This window comes from Alosa sapidissima, chromosome 6 (genome assembly GCF_018492685.1).
Source record: "Alosa sapidissima isolate fAloSap1 chromosome 6, fAloSap1.pri, whole genome shotgun sequence".
NCBI lineage: Eukaryota > Metazoa > Chordata > Actinopteri > Clupeiformes > Clupeidae > Alosa > Alosa sapidissima.
In genome coordinates, this window is record NC_055962.1 from 31901633 (window position 1) to 31916445 (window position 14813).

A 14813-nucleotide genomic window follows, 5' to 3' on the forward strand; every position below is an offset into this window, starting at 1 on the left:
TAGTTTAGCACTTAATGTTCATTGTACTGTATATGATATGACAATAATAATTTCAGGGAAAATATATGCAGAATTAATGCAAATGGTTGGCCTTAGTATACCATCAATACCACCAATAGCATGCCATCTTTTTTACATCACCAAATGTTGAGAGTAGAGTATTTGATTTGATTATACAGGCATATTGTTTTAATTACTACTAAAAACTACTCAAATGGTCACATTAGACTAGAGGAATCGGCTGAGTTTCTCCTGAGCCAGGCTGAGGCGCTCGATGCGGCTCTTCAGGTCATGGCGGTGACGGCTGCCGTCTGAGCTCTCGCACAGGGCCTTCTTCAAATCCACGCCCTCCATGAGGCTCAGCATCTCACTGCAGAGAAACCGTGCCGACTGCTTCAGCAGAAAGAACCGGATCAACATGGGGATCTGATCCGCCAGGCGCTGAATCACTATCTGAGAGAGTGACAGAGAGAGGGGAAGAAAGAAAGAGAGACAGAGCAAGAGAGAGGGAGACAGAGAGAGAGCAGAGAGAAAAAAAGAAGAAAGTGGGGTTAGTCGGGCCATCCTGTCCTCATGTTTGTTTGTTTTTTTATTTCACTATAGAAATGGAGGTGTGTAGAAATTAATTTGATTCACTTTTAGCATCTAAAAGGACAAACGTTACCAAATGCCTTGAGTAGTTACAAAATACCTGAAGTATATGTTTATGAGGAGGGTGTAGTGACATACAATAGTTGATCATCTTTAAACTGGTTTGGGGCTTTCAGATATTTAAACTGTATACACTGCGCTTGCTGCAAAATAGTAGTGGCCACTATTTCACCTCGGTGTGCACAAGGGCTCGCTGATCGGCACACTGTCACTTGCGCAGCGGCAAACTGTTCCATTGAAAATAACAGGTATCAGAGGGTAGCGGTTCCGCTGTCCTATTGTATCTTAAGTACCTACAAGTCAAATCTCTGTCAGATATATGGTTTGGTATGGCACATATCTCATAATGTACCTCATAATATGCTTGGAACATGTCTGGGTATTTGTTCCTGCTGTCATAGTCAGCCCAGTTCACTGGTGTGGCATCCTCCATCTTTGTCAGGGATTTAAAGTAGATGGTGTCCTGTGTGTAGACAAGCTGCTCCATCTGAAACTGCTCCCGGATCCTCTCCTCCACTTTGGTCTCTTGTTTTGACTGAATTTTATCAATCTTGTTCTGAATGAACAATGAAAACATGTAATTTTGACTGACACATCTCTGGAGATGAAGATAGTGAACTTGAAGACTACTATTTAATGTGTTGAGCTTGAAATATTCAATATTCACTCAAGGAAATGATAACAGCTTATGTCAAACAAATATAAAGAAACATGATGTGACTACACATACAACATTTTGATATTATTCTTACTTACCATTGCAACACAGTGAAGGAAGGGATAGTTCGAGAAGCAAGTTTTTGAGACATCAATGAACTGCACCTGGACAGTTTCTAGAAAAAAAATATTTGAATATAATGGAGTATCTATACCCACAATTGTCAAGTATATTATACTTGAAAATATTCAGTTGTTGAGGAAGTGACTCATTTGGGACTTTAGTTACCTCTAATAACTTTCAAAGTCTCTAGTGCAGGGCTCAATAGCTTCATCATCAACCTTTGGACGACTGTCTCAAACACTTTATAGTCGCTGAAACCAGGGAGCTCTCTTCCCCTGTGCTTCAGGTCATACTCCTTTTCCACATCTTGCATTGTTTTAGCAACTGTTGGATAAAGTTGCCAAATGGTGAATGGAAAAAACCGATGATAACATTTTCGTGATCGTCAGTCTAGTCATGGGAGGCACTTTTTGTAATTCAAAGAAATATTTTGTACAGTTGAGCAGTTGAATTGTTGTTGTTTTTGTGAGCAACACTTACATGACTCTTGACTGCATTTAAGTTCATCGCTCCACTTCTGGAAATGGCTGCGCAGGATCACAAAGAGGTTTTCCTCATTCACTACCTCCCCAGCACTCAAGTTGTTGATCTTGTCATTGAACAATGTTAAAATCTGCAATGAGACAAACACTCATGTTATTCTATGCACGTCAAGCTGTTGGTGATGCAATTCAATTATCAAGCATGTTTTTTCCTCTTAAAGGTTGTATCAGCGATAGCGGGGATACGTCACTTCTGTTGATGTTCAAACAAAACAGAGAACTAGCTTGTTACCCTGAAATCGCTGATACAACTTTTAATAGGAACCATTAATCATTCAGAGTTATGGAGAGGTTATCATAAATCATATATCTGTATTTAGAGATCATGCTGAGCTGTACTCACATCAACCAGGTATGTTTTCTTCTGCTGGGGTTCTGAGGGGGGACCTTCTGGGCATTCATTTAGGAATTTCCTTGACTCCCAGAGTTCCATCTTCACCTGCTCTGACAATGTTGGCAGAGCTTTCTGAAACACACACACACACACACACACACACACACACACACACACACACACACACACACACACACACACACAAAGAGATAAGGAAAGAGAGTCAAAATATTTACATGATTAAAAATATGAAAAATATGCCAAATAATTTATATATGTCAGAATGCAAACCCTGAAACTACCCTTTTTATACGTAGAAATCTCAGTATACTGCCTAACTTAAAGTTTGTACTGTATGCTTCTCTTCAACACTTACTTTGATGTGGTCAACCAAATCTTGGGTCAGTTTGGTAGCAAGGCATTGGGTTGTGGCTTTGTCTTCATTAAGAAGACAGCTATGAAGCAATTATTTTATTATAAAAAAATATATTGTAAAACATTGTCAAATTTGAAAAACAACATTGCAATCAACAAATTAGCATTTCTACTAAATAATTATATAAAACACATTGTTTTTACTGGCACATAAACAGAAACAAAACATATCAATGAACATAGTATTGTTCAACAGACAAATCTAGTCCAATCTATGTTGATCCAGTCCATTGGAAGTGTTTTTCAAACAAAAGAACAATGACTAGTACCACCTACCTGAAGTACTTGTGTTGTCTGAAGAAATCTCTCTCCATCCTGGTGGCCTCTGCTAGAGGTGTCTTGTCCTGAATTTGCTGCTGACCACGGCATTTCACAACTATGTAGCCTTTGCTCAGTGGGATGACTCGATTATGAACGATATCCAGAACATTCTTTTCTGTGCCACGATCTATGAGGTCTGGCTTAGTCAGAATAGCTGTAAACACACATTAGTGAGAAATATATGAATTGTACAATATTTTTCTTAAAGAAATCATAACTAGTTTAGACGTCTATTACCCAAAGTTCTTTTCCCATCAGGATCAACTTCCTGGGCCATCTTGAGAGCTTCAGTTGTTGCTATATCAACATTACATGGGACCACCACCAAGTTGATTGTCTCACTCTTCTCAATAAAGCTGAGAATGAGCCTTTTAATCTACAAAAGACAAACTTCTGAGGTTAATTTTATCCATTGAAAACTATATATATATATATATATATATATATTGTGATGACAAATTAGCATTATATATATATAGGGCTGTCAAAATAACTGATTAAAAAAATGTGTGCAGATTAATCGATTCCATATGACCTTTGACCCCGAGCCGTTCTAGTCAGTAAAAAATTAGACTGTAAAATGAAGGAGAGAGAAGAAAACGTGCTGCCTGGAACATTGATTGGAACATTTACGTTTAAAAAGGGCCTGATGGTGTTGATAAAAAATAAAGTGTTGAAAATAAAGTCCTCTGCAATGTTTGCAGCAAGGAATTTGCATATCACCGGAGTTCATCAACTCTGTAGTCGCACATCAATGCAAGGAATTAAGTGTTGACATTGAGGGGAGTGTTAATTTATTTTCATTGTGTCCCCTAGGTTTTATCTGTGGCCTGAAATGCTTTGTATGTGAAAAAAAACTTCTTCCCGAAGCACTTTATTTTGAATTTATTTGAATTTGAAGCACTTTGAATTTATTTCCTCAGCATATTAGGTCATATCATAGATTATTATGGCACTTATTTGAACAGTGAAAATAATAATAAAAGAGTTTTTGAACTTTAATGTCCCTAATGCTGATTATTCAATGATTCATTTGAATTTAAATATTTAAAATACTTTCACATCAAAAACTATATATGTGATTAATTTAGATTAATTAATCACAGAGTATGTAATTAATTAGATTACTTTTTTTAATCGATTGACAGCCCTAATATATAATGCTAATTTGTTATCACAATCATCATTAGTTTACCATATCCCATCCCCAATGAACGTTTCAGTTTGGAAACATACTGTCAAAAACGGATTCATATATTTTCTGCCTGACTCAAATGATCAAAACATATTTGAAAGTTTAAAAAGTGCCCTAAATTCTTTCCCTTACCTGATCTCCAATGTCCTCAGGTTGTCCTTTCACAGGAACCCGGGCAATGCCGGGTAAATCAATCAGAGTGAGGTCACACACTTCAGGAGACATGATCTCTAGACTGATCAGCTCGTCACAGATCCCAACACCGTCTCCAGCCAGCTCATTCTGGGCTGATGGACACATTGATGAAGGGATGTTTAGGTCACTTTAACCCAATGATTTATGTTCTCTTAAACACATTATTATTGTAAAAACTAGATGTACCGCAGAGCGGTACAAAATATGACCGCCGCCCAGTCCAGCACATTTTTTCCACAAAAATAAATCACGCTGAAAGGCCTATATGATTCTAACTGTCTCACTAAATTGCATTATCCACACTCAATTCTCACTGGTATCTGCTAGACAACAAGTACCAAAACATGATTAGTTCATAGATTTCACATGTAAAATTCATTTTATACAACCCCACCCCCATCTTGCCTGTTCATAATTCTGAGAAATTCTTGAATTGTGTGCATGTGTGCGTGTACACGTTTATCTTTATGTGTGTGTGTGTGTGTGTGTGTGTGCGTGCTTGTGTGTTTGCCTGCGTATGTGCGTTTGTGCATGTGCATGCATGCGTACATATGTCTACTGTGTGAGTATGTGTCATACGTATGATTACTGTGAATGTATGTGTGTGCGTGTGTATCTGTTTATGCACATGTGTGCACATGGAATGGGTTAACATGACCCCTGGAGGCAAACATACAGAAAAAATTGGTCATCCTAGGCCCTACGGTTCTCAAGATATTCACAGAAAACTGTGTCTGCCCTACCCTCCTTTCGGGGGGTCCAGTACAGCGGGGGGGCTACAGATCAAAACGAAAAACGATGGTTCCATGCTATCCATGTGGGGTTACATGCCCACCAAGTTTCGTGTACCCCGGTCTTTCAGTGTCCCGGGAATCCTTGTTGGTGTACGGTCACTAAATGTACACATACATTATTTTATTGTAAGGCCCCCCATGAACGAAAGTTCACAAAACTTGGCATGCATTCGGAGGGTGTCATAATGATCCTACACTTTCAATTTCGTGCAGTTTTGACCATGTCAGCCAGAGATATTGTGATGAAAACACCTAATTTTTTGCTTTTTAATTTTTAACTAGGTGGCGCTATACATGAAATAAGTGGTAATGGGATGGGTTGACATGCCCCCTTAAGACCAACATACAAAAAAAAGGTGGACCTCCTAGGCCCTACGGTTCTCGAGATTTTCACAGAAAACTGTCTCCGGCCACCTACAGGCCAGTTGGTGTATAGTAACATAAATTAATTTATTGTGTGGCCCCCCATGAACGGAATTCCACGAAACTTGGTGTGCATTCAGAGGGTGTCATAATGATCCTACACTTCCAATTTCGTGCATTTTTGACTATGTTAGGTCACAGATACCTGCGATTACAACACCTCATTTTTACTTTTTTGTGTTTAACTAGGTGGCGCTATACATGAAATGAGTGGTTATGGAATGGCTTGACATGGCCCCTTGAGATCAACATACAAAAAAAATGGTCCTCCTAAACCTTACGGTTCTCGAGATATTCACAGAAAACTGTGTCTGCCCTACCCTCCTTTCGGGGGGTGCAGTCCAGCGGGGGGGCTACAGATCAAAACGAAAAACGATGGTTCCATGCTATCCATGTGGGGTTACATGCCCACCAAGTTTCGTCTACCCCGGTCTTTCAGTGTCCCGGCAATCCTTGACGGAAATTTGGACATGCGAAAAAGAAATTTTCGCTGCGCGGCGGTCATAATTATATCTAGGTCTCCAAATTTCTAAAATGTAAGTGTAACATATGACATTGTAATCAACAATAACAGCATCACAAGGATCACTATCACAAGGATCACTAAGTCACCATATCATGGTGCACGATTGCTTCTTTATTGCCTCAACACTAGCGGAGGCTGTGGCAGTAGTTTTTTGGTTGTCTGTCTGTCTTGGTCAAGGTCACTATGGGCTCATATACTGTAAGTCCCATTATTGTGCATGCCATATCTCAAGAGCTCATTGATATATATAATATATATTATTTATTTATTTATTTATTTTAAATGAAAGGTTCACTTGGACTCACTTGAATTTTTTTGGGGAAAAAAAATAGAATTTGGTCAAAGGTCAAAATCTTTGACTTTATATTCTTGTGAACACAATATATCAGTAACGCCTCAAGGGAATCCAATCATAACCAGTACAGCACTAACACATATATGGATTAATTGATTACATTTCAGTGGTCAAAGGTCAAGGCCACAATATGTAGACTGAAACTGATGTGGTTCACAGAGGCATACCTCTGGTGGTATTTTTTTTTGTGTCACTTCAGATAAATTATTTCACCGAATAAATTCTATCATTTATAAGTGAGGACCCCAGTGGAAAAAACACTAATAAACTCCATCCTACCAGCAACAACATACTGCTCAACCAATGAGGGGTCAGAGAACTCAGTAGACGTGTCTTTGTAGGAGATGATGGCCTTCCACTGTACACCTCCCAACAGCTTTCTCAACTTCAGCATCAGTGGGCATCGAGTTACGATGCCTGAACAGAAAGAGATATTTTTGATTGTGAAATCAATGTTCATAATCTTCGCTTGAATCTTATAATAAGTTTAGGCTTATTTGATCGCAATCTGTTATGTCATTGGCAAAAACATTGTTACACATGAAATATTCTGTTTGTTATTTATGGCACATTTTACACACCATTACAATCCAAATGAATTTAATTGGTCACTGATAGAGTATTTCCTAAAAGAGTTCTACAAGACTTGCTGTACAACATTTGCAGTGAATATGTACGTTTATTCTTACCGCTGCCTCTAGGAAGAGTTATTCCAGACAGCGCCTCCAACACAGAGCTCTTTCCCGAGCTCTGGTCTCCAATCACAGCTATGGCAGGCAAGGCCAGATCCTCATCGATGCCCATGAGACGGAGGGAGTCGATGAGGTCTAGATAGGGTCGAACTCGCTCGTTCAACTGGCCATGGAACACCCCCTCCATTTCCTTGTTGAAGCTAGAGAAACGGAAGAAACACCCTTACAGTGAGTTTGTTGCTGCAAATAGAAATATCTAAAACTGTTATTGAATGTGATGAACATAATCCGTACATTTTCCATGTCCTCTCTTCAGTAAGAGAAGGCATTTCCTCATCACTGTCCACTGGATTCCATTGGTCCATTGTTTTATAGATTAGTAACTTAGTCATCAAAAGCAAGAGGGACTTACATGAACTAGTTGAAAATGAATTACATAAAAGAATATAGGAGAGAGAGAGAGGGGGAGAGATAATGTATGAAATAATAGAAACAATATTCATGGGATTTACACTGTTACATACTTACTTTATTTACTTATTTTTTTATTATTTATTTTTTGTTATTGAAGTCCTTACTCCATCTTCGTATTCACATAAGCATACTTACGCACTTGAAGCAGTGTCATCTAAGATAACTTTTCGATCAGTAGAAATAATCAGACTCACCTTACTTCTGCAAGTTGTTAGCATTAAGTGAGCGCAGTCAATTTAGCCAGCTTTTATTTGACCACATACATTTGAACTGAAATTGAAAGAGAATTAAGGAATTTCCAGTAAACTGCTGTCATGCTAGTGGCATGTGCTGTGGTAGAAAAAAGACATCAAGTACTGATGGCAAAGCCAAAGTATGTCATATAGTATATGTAGAGATGTAATGAAATGAAAGTGTTCACACTTAACAACATCAGTAGAATGTTCACAAAGGTATTGTCAAACATTCATTGTTCATATGTTTATATTTATTTTAGTAGAGACTTTTATCCAAAGGGACTTACATAGCCTATCAATTACATTTCAAGGGCCATTGTCCCAACTCTGGGTTTGCTCAAGGACACAATGGTGGAAGCCATGGTAATGAACCTACAAATGTTCAGACAACTGCATGCTAACCCAGCTCCTTAGCCACTACAGTACAATAAATATATTTTACTTACTTACTTACCACCAACCATTGGTATCCTATTAGTATGTGCACTCTGTTTTGTTATATGACTTAGGCTAGCTTGTTGAGTATCGATCAACGTTCATTGAAAAACATTGAAAGCATTTGCAAATAAAGTATTAGAGCTGATATAAATTAAGTTAATGCTAACTCTTGTAGAGTGCATCAATTGGCAGCATTTATTTCTTACATTGTACATGGTCCCTAACATGGTCCTTATGTGATTCACCAGAAATCTCTAATTTGTTTTTTTTCATCAGCTCATTCTTCCAAAACGATTTTTGTTTGTGTAGGTCTTACAATGTATACAATGATACTGATACAATTTTACAACTATATCAAATAAATGGTGTGTCAATATAAAAGAAATGTAAGGGTGCCAGTTACAGTGTTGGTGTCACACCTGCACCAGGTTCTCAACTGGCCACGCCCCCTCTGAACTCTCCTTCCACTCACATTCACCACTCCAATTCTCCTGATTACTGATCATTGTCACCTGTACCCCTGGGACTCCTATATAAACAGCCCCATTACGCATATTCACTTTCTGGCCTCCTCTCACACCAGTACAAGTCTCAGAACTCTTGTGTGGTTTTTCCAGCGGATCCCGATCTGTCTCCAGTGTTTTCCCCCCTTGGTTCGGTTAAGTACTGTTTTTTTGAGCTTTGACCTTTTGGATTTTGAATAACTTTTTTTTAACATTATTCTCCTGTGTTTTTTCAGACATCCTGTTCCCGGAAGTGTTTTTGTTGAGCCATTTTCTGTCACAAGATTAAAACGAAGTCTGCTGATTCAACCTTATCCTCTGTTTCTAAGTCCTTTGACAGTTCGCCTGTGGTAAAATATAAGTATTAACCCAAAAAGAGGCAAAAAGTAACGCACAGACAAGCCGACCGTAGTTTTTACGACAAGTCTGTCATAGACAAAGTCTTACCATTATTTGTAGAACTAAAAAGGATTTTCTAGATGGATTAAAAGAGCTGTCATCATAAGGAAAAGCTGTTATTTCTCCAAACTCCCTAAGAGAGGTTGACCTCAGAGGTCATGGACAAGAGAAACCAAAAATAACTGATCATCCTTGTAATGTCTACATTTCTTTGAAGTGTAGCCAATTGGACAACAACAACCTGAGTTGACATTTAAAGGTGCTATAAACAGTGTGGGGTAACGTCACTACTTTTGACGTTCAAACAATAGAGAGCTAACCCGCTACTCCCTCCCACTCCCTCACTCTCCCTCTCATGCAATTGAAACTTTCCTAAACGCGCATCTCGTTTGCTGGAACAGTTTGTAATGTTTTTATGGGCAAGGTTGGCCCAAGTTGTTTTATCGCTGTTTTTGGAGCCTATTTTTTACAGTGTATTCGGGCACAGACAGCTAGCGGATGGTGAGGTGATAGCTGTATGTGACAAATGATGTTTTAGCTTAGAAACCGTGTTACATCGCTTATAGCACCTTAAACAGCTAAAGTGTTGTCTAAATAACAATGCAAAGGAAACTTGAATCAATTTCACAGCCTGGTTAAGTTCCCTGTGACTGAATAGAAGGCCTTTGTTTTGGTGTTAAACTGTGAGGCTATTGTGGCATGTCAGAAACTAAAACTGTTCATTTTTTTTAAAGGAAGTTCTGCATTTGCCACACGAGGGGTCAGCTGTTTAACCCCCATGCTTGGCTCAGATGGAAGTGGTTTCCTCTGATCAGATGTTAACTGTTGTGTGACTTGAGTGGGTTGCTGATGCTGTTCTCTGTGGCAAGGCACCTAGTGCCAGAGAGGCAGCAAAGCAGATGTTCACAGAAGTAGCATTTAATACAAACTCCTCTTGACCAGGGTTCTTCATAGTAACCCTAACAGAACTCTATCTCGCTAACTTTTGACTTATTCTTGTCCCCCAAACCAGACTAGACCGCATGGGGGGGCAGGTCAGTCAGAGTGTCATGGCCCCCACACTTTGGAACACTCTCCCTCAACATCTCCATGATTGCACCAGCATCACCCCTTTCAAGACGCAACTGAAAACACATCTCTTCATGATTGACTACTCAGCTCACTCCTGCAACCCCCAGGAGTTGCATAGATTGATCCTATTACCTATTCATTTATCCTAAAGTAGTTTATATTTCATAAAGCCGTATTGATAGTGATAAAAAATAAGTAAATAAAGTAAGTATGTAACAGCGTAAATCCCATGAATATTGTTTCTATTATTTCATCTTCCACTGTAAGCTGTCTCTCTTGCTCCTCTTCTCTGCTGTACTCTAGAACTGTTGTGCATTCCCTCTGTTGCTATGGTTGTTCGTTATGCTGTCACACTTAAAATAATAATAATATTAGTATTATTAAAGGCCAACTTTGTAACTCTAGTAAATTCTTTTTGATTTCTCACTTTTGTTGTCGCATTTTTCTCTACGACGCTCCCCCTACAGCTTTGGGGTGCATATTTTACAACCATCTCTTTGGTCTTTTCGCAGACTCTGCTATGATGGATGTTTAAAAACTTAAGCCATCAGTGCCCGTTCTTATACTTAGCTGGCATTGCTGAGGAGAGCATGTGAATATCAAGAGAATTTTAAGCATTTTGTGTTTCTCGGTCGTTCTCGCTTCTCACGAGACTTCCTGATTCAGACTTTGCCAGGACAGATGCAGATCTTGCAAGGTTGGTGTTTTGCTAGGAGACAGTAGGGGGAGCAGGGAAAGCCACCATTTTCTCCACAACAGGTTTTTTAACCATCACAATGATTTCTAAGCTGTTTTATTAAGTTGAAAATGTTGCATAGGGGGCCTTTAACACTGAACACTGGTGACGGGTCAAATATCTTTTAAAAAGCTGCAAGCTTTTTGTTTTCTGCTTTAGCTGTAGTTAGAAATATATAACCCATTATTCAAATTAGGGTCTGCAATCTTTACAGGGGATATTGCACTTTAGCAATTCTAAAGTCTGAGTGCAAAACACACACTGGCATTGTTTTCCACATGCTTTATGTACATAGTGATTGAATCAAGAGTACTGCTGATCTCTGCAATTGAGATTGAGGAACCAAAAACAAAAACCTTCACATTATTTTCATTCAGTTTGAGGAAGCTATTAACCACCCAGAGTTGTGCAGCATCAAGGGGAAAAGGGACATTATCATCACCTGACTTCAGAAGTACATATAGATAAAATGAAATCATCTGCATATAATTAGTATTTCCTGTGTCTCTACCCTATCAGAAGTAAACTAGAAATGTAATGGCAGAAGAATTACAGTAGTGGATGGAAAGCTGCTGGCTTAATGTTGGTGTGAGATTCCTGAAGAAAAACATTGAATCCCTTAATCTTTGGGTTCATACAAACCCTCGTACCAAAAAACCTTGTGTGTCAAGGTGTTCTTGAGATATAACACTCAAGGTGTTTTTGACCTTGACCTTTGACCTCCAACATCAATTCACTTCATCTTTCAGTCCATACAAACACTCATACCAGATTTCAGGCATGTATGTCAAGGCATTCTTGAGATATCGCGCGCAGAGTATTCATGGACTTGACCTTTGACCTCAAACATCAATTCACTTCATCTTTGAGTCCATACAAACACTTGTACCAAATTTGAAACATATGTGTCAAGCCGTTCTGGAGACATAATGCGCAAAGCATGAGATATGGCTGTGACTTTTATTTTGACACACGGGAAACATTTAAACAGGATATGTAGTTCAGCTAGAGCCAGATTGTATGCTAAGAAGCTGAGACAGTTGGATTCACAGGTGACCCCCGTGCCAGTGTTCTGATAAGCTCACAGAGTAGTTCCCGGGCTAAACGAGCGCAGCTGGCTTTATGACATCACAGCCTCCATTCAAGTCTATGGGGAGAAAATTAGCTTTTTAACATTTTTAATCCTCTATTTCTCAAAGTATAACCTTTTAAAAGAAATCTGAAATAATAACTCTCTTGTCCAACTTCAGACATACACAACGGTTATTTCAACATGTTAAGCGGTTATGGTCGCATTCATTCTTGAAAAGGTAAAAAGAAAAGGTTAGAAGAAGAAGAAGAAGCCAGGAGATTTCAAGATAGTGGATTCCATCCACTATAATTAAGTGATAAAAGAAAGGGACCTAGAACTCACCTCATCTTGATAACATTCTGGGCAGTTACTCTATCAGGCAGCTATTTTCCTATTCAAGTGAATGGGCAGGCGCGCGGCCCTGCTGGCGCATCGGGGCCCGGTTAACCCTGTCGTTGTAATGATTTAAACAATTGCACTGTGGAGTGACATCATGAACGTGTGTTACGTGCATAGAGGACATAGAGTGCTAGAACATTGTGTCGTGTCTGTGCATGTATGACCGTCGAGTTTAATAAGTAATAGATCTCCGATGAATTCCATAATCTCTTTTAACAAACACAAAGCACCAGAAACATTACAGTCGGGACTTATTTTTACAATAATGACCGGCGTTCTATACACTATCCCTTACGAATATGCTGCTGTGTAAAATGTAAATGTAAAACTTACGTAAACACCATATTTGCAATATTGTCTTTTTCTGAATAAGGTCAATACTCAGAATATTAATGTCCATGTGACGTAACATATGAGGGAGTGAAGTCCCCTCTTTACATGCAGAAAACGCACCCAAGAACAAAAAACCTTGCTTTTCTTCTTAGGAAAATGGTGGATGTGATGTACTGACAGGCTGGAATTAGTGCAGTCAGCACAAACACAATAATTAATCATTATGACTCCAAAAAAACGTCAAACAACGGTTAAACTCCTCCTATGTAATATGACACATTTGTGGGTGGGAAAGGCATATTTCAGAGTCTGCTTAAAATGGCAACACATGATGGCAAAACATTCATTCATACATGTACAATTTTAAAAAGACATTTCAGAAAAGACAAAGTATAAATTCAGTTTTGAAATTAAACTACAAATTGCTCTTTAACTTCTCAGGGGAGCAGTTCCCTCTAGTGGACAGCCTAGACTCCCCCCAGAAACAGGCAGCTGAGCATATGCAGCCAGTTGAACACCAACCACTACATGGGAGCCTGGTACTGTAGGCTACTACACATGTGTCCAATTGCAATTCAAAGAAACAAACAACCATGTCTATATAGGAGGTCCGTAAGTTAGGACCACCTATATTGCATCTGATTCTGATCTCAAAACCCACCAGTCTCCTCATAGCATGGAAAATATATTTTTCTCAATTAAGCCATTTCATGTTGTCCCTGTTTATTGTGATAAATGAAAAAGCACACAATTTTGAAAAGTTGATCATTTAAATTATAATTCTGTTTTACATGTACTCTTTTTATGACTTAGCCCAAGGTGTAATAACTCTGGGTAAAACTTCAATATAATTTCACAATCTCTTTAAAGAAACAATGTAGTTCAAGAGTAGCCTATCATCAAGTTTGAGGCAACAGGAATAGGTAATAACAATAATAGGTAAACAGCCTGATCCAAACATGAGATTAGAATAAACTCTTCTGTTTTTACCTCACCAACATTTTTATAACATGGACGCATCACTACTGAAACGGTCCATGTTCCTAGTCCACTTCAGAGGAAATGGCTGAGTTTCTCCTGAGCCAGGCTGAGACGCTCGATGCGACTCTGCAGCTCGTTACGTCGTCGGCCTGCATCTGAGCCCTCGCACAGGGCTTTGTCCAAATCCACCCCCTCAATCAGGCTCAGCATCTCCGTACACAGCACTCGCGCTGACTGTTTCAGCAGGAAGAACTGGATCAGCATGGGTATCTGGTCTGCCAGGCGCTGAATCACTATCTGAGAGAGAGAGAAAGAGATAGAGAGAGAGGACCAGGAGACAGTTTGGTTAATTAGATGAAAGAATTAGAATTTGATTCACTTTGAGCACTGCATGTCTGGAATGTACTGTTATCAGTGGGTGTCTGATGATCCTGATATGAAGGATGATCAGGAAACCTTAAAGTACACTATTGAGTGCTCAACTTTCTCCTGATAATGGAAAAATGAATCAACTCATTCTACTCCATCAGTGGATATGCCACTAAAGCATGCTGTAAAATGACGTTTTTCATAGTTACAAAATTAATGTCACGTTATATTATTAAGGAGGATGTAGTAACTGTATAATAAATACAATGATCTGTGCCACAGAAGCCTCTCAGCCAGCTCTATATTTCCGGCGGGGTGTAGCGGCTATTGTTTTAGTGTACCACACGGACCCGGTTGTGTGTTGCACCTACCGATGCCAAAGAATTTATGCATGTGTCAGTACTGAATAAAGAGTTGCTTTGTTGGGCATAAACATGATATTCAGTATCCAGGTGAAAACAAAAGGAGCAGAATGTAACTGTTGATGCCGTTACAACCCAGCTGATGCTCCACAGGAAATATATTGCTGGCTGAAGCTCCTTCAGTGACATATAGTCA

The 14813-nt window shown here is 39.0% G+C and overlaps 2 protein-coding genes and 1 long non-coding RNA gene across 5 annotated transcripts in view; 1 reads left to right on the forward strand and 2 right to left on the reverse strand.

Annotated features, from left to right (window-relative positions):
* LOC121711281 (interferon-induced GTP-binding protein Mx2-like) overlaps positions 1-14813 on the reverse strand; it is a 24830-nt gene continuing 10017 nt past the window's right edge. The window contains exons 1-14 of one of the 3 annotated variants that reach the window (XM_042094727.1): positions 7913-8012; positions 7539-7661; positions 7242-7444; positions 6832-6969; positions 4392-4546; positions 3302-3440; positions 3020-3218; positions 2685-2763; positions 2318-2440; positions 1857-2045; positions 1598-1760; positions 1408-1484; positions 1004-1207; positions 1-453 (exon numbers count right to left, since the gene is read on the reverse strand). In XM_042094727.1, coding sequence (XP_041950661.1) covers positions 229-453; positions 1004-1207; positions 1408-1484; positions 1598-1760; positions 1857-2045; positions 2318-2440; positions 2685-2763; positions 3020-3218; positions 3302-3440; positions 4392-4546; positions 6832-6969; positions 7242-7444; positions 7539-7636 — 1992 coding nt within the window. In that variant the 5' untranslated portion in view covers positions 7637-7661; positions 7913-8012 and the 3' untranslated portion in view covers positions 1-228. Of the gene's footprint in view, positions 454-1003; positions 1208-1407; positions 1485-1597; positions 1761-1856; positions 2046-2317; positions 2441-2684; positions 2764-3019; positions 3219-3301; positions 3441-4391; positions 4547-6831; positions 6970-7241; positions 7445-7538; positions 7662-7912; positions 8013-14813 lie in introns of those variants that run through there. The other 2 variants (XM_042094729.1, XM_042094728.1) reach the window with 2 other exon arrangements.
* LOC121711341 lies at positions 7334-10791 on the forward strand. The gene is made up of 2 exons (XR_006032281.1): positions 7334-7472; positions 10307-10791. It is a non-coding gene; the product is annotated as an uncharacterized LOC121711341 (long non-coding RNA).
* Positions 13903-14813, reverse strand: part of LOC121711282 (interferon-induced GTP-binding protein Mx2-like) — a 16441-nt gene continuing 15530 nt past the window's right edge. The window contains exon 14 of the mRNA XM_042094730.1: positions 13903-14183. Coding sequence (XP_041950664.1) covers positions 13959-14183 — 225 coding nt within the window. The 3' untranslated portion in view covers positions 13903-13958. The remainder of the gene's footprint in view (positions 14184-14813) is intronic.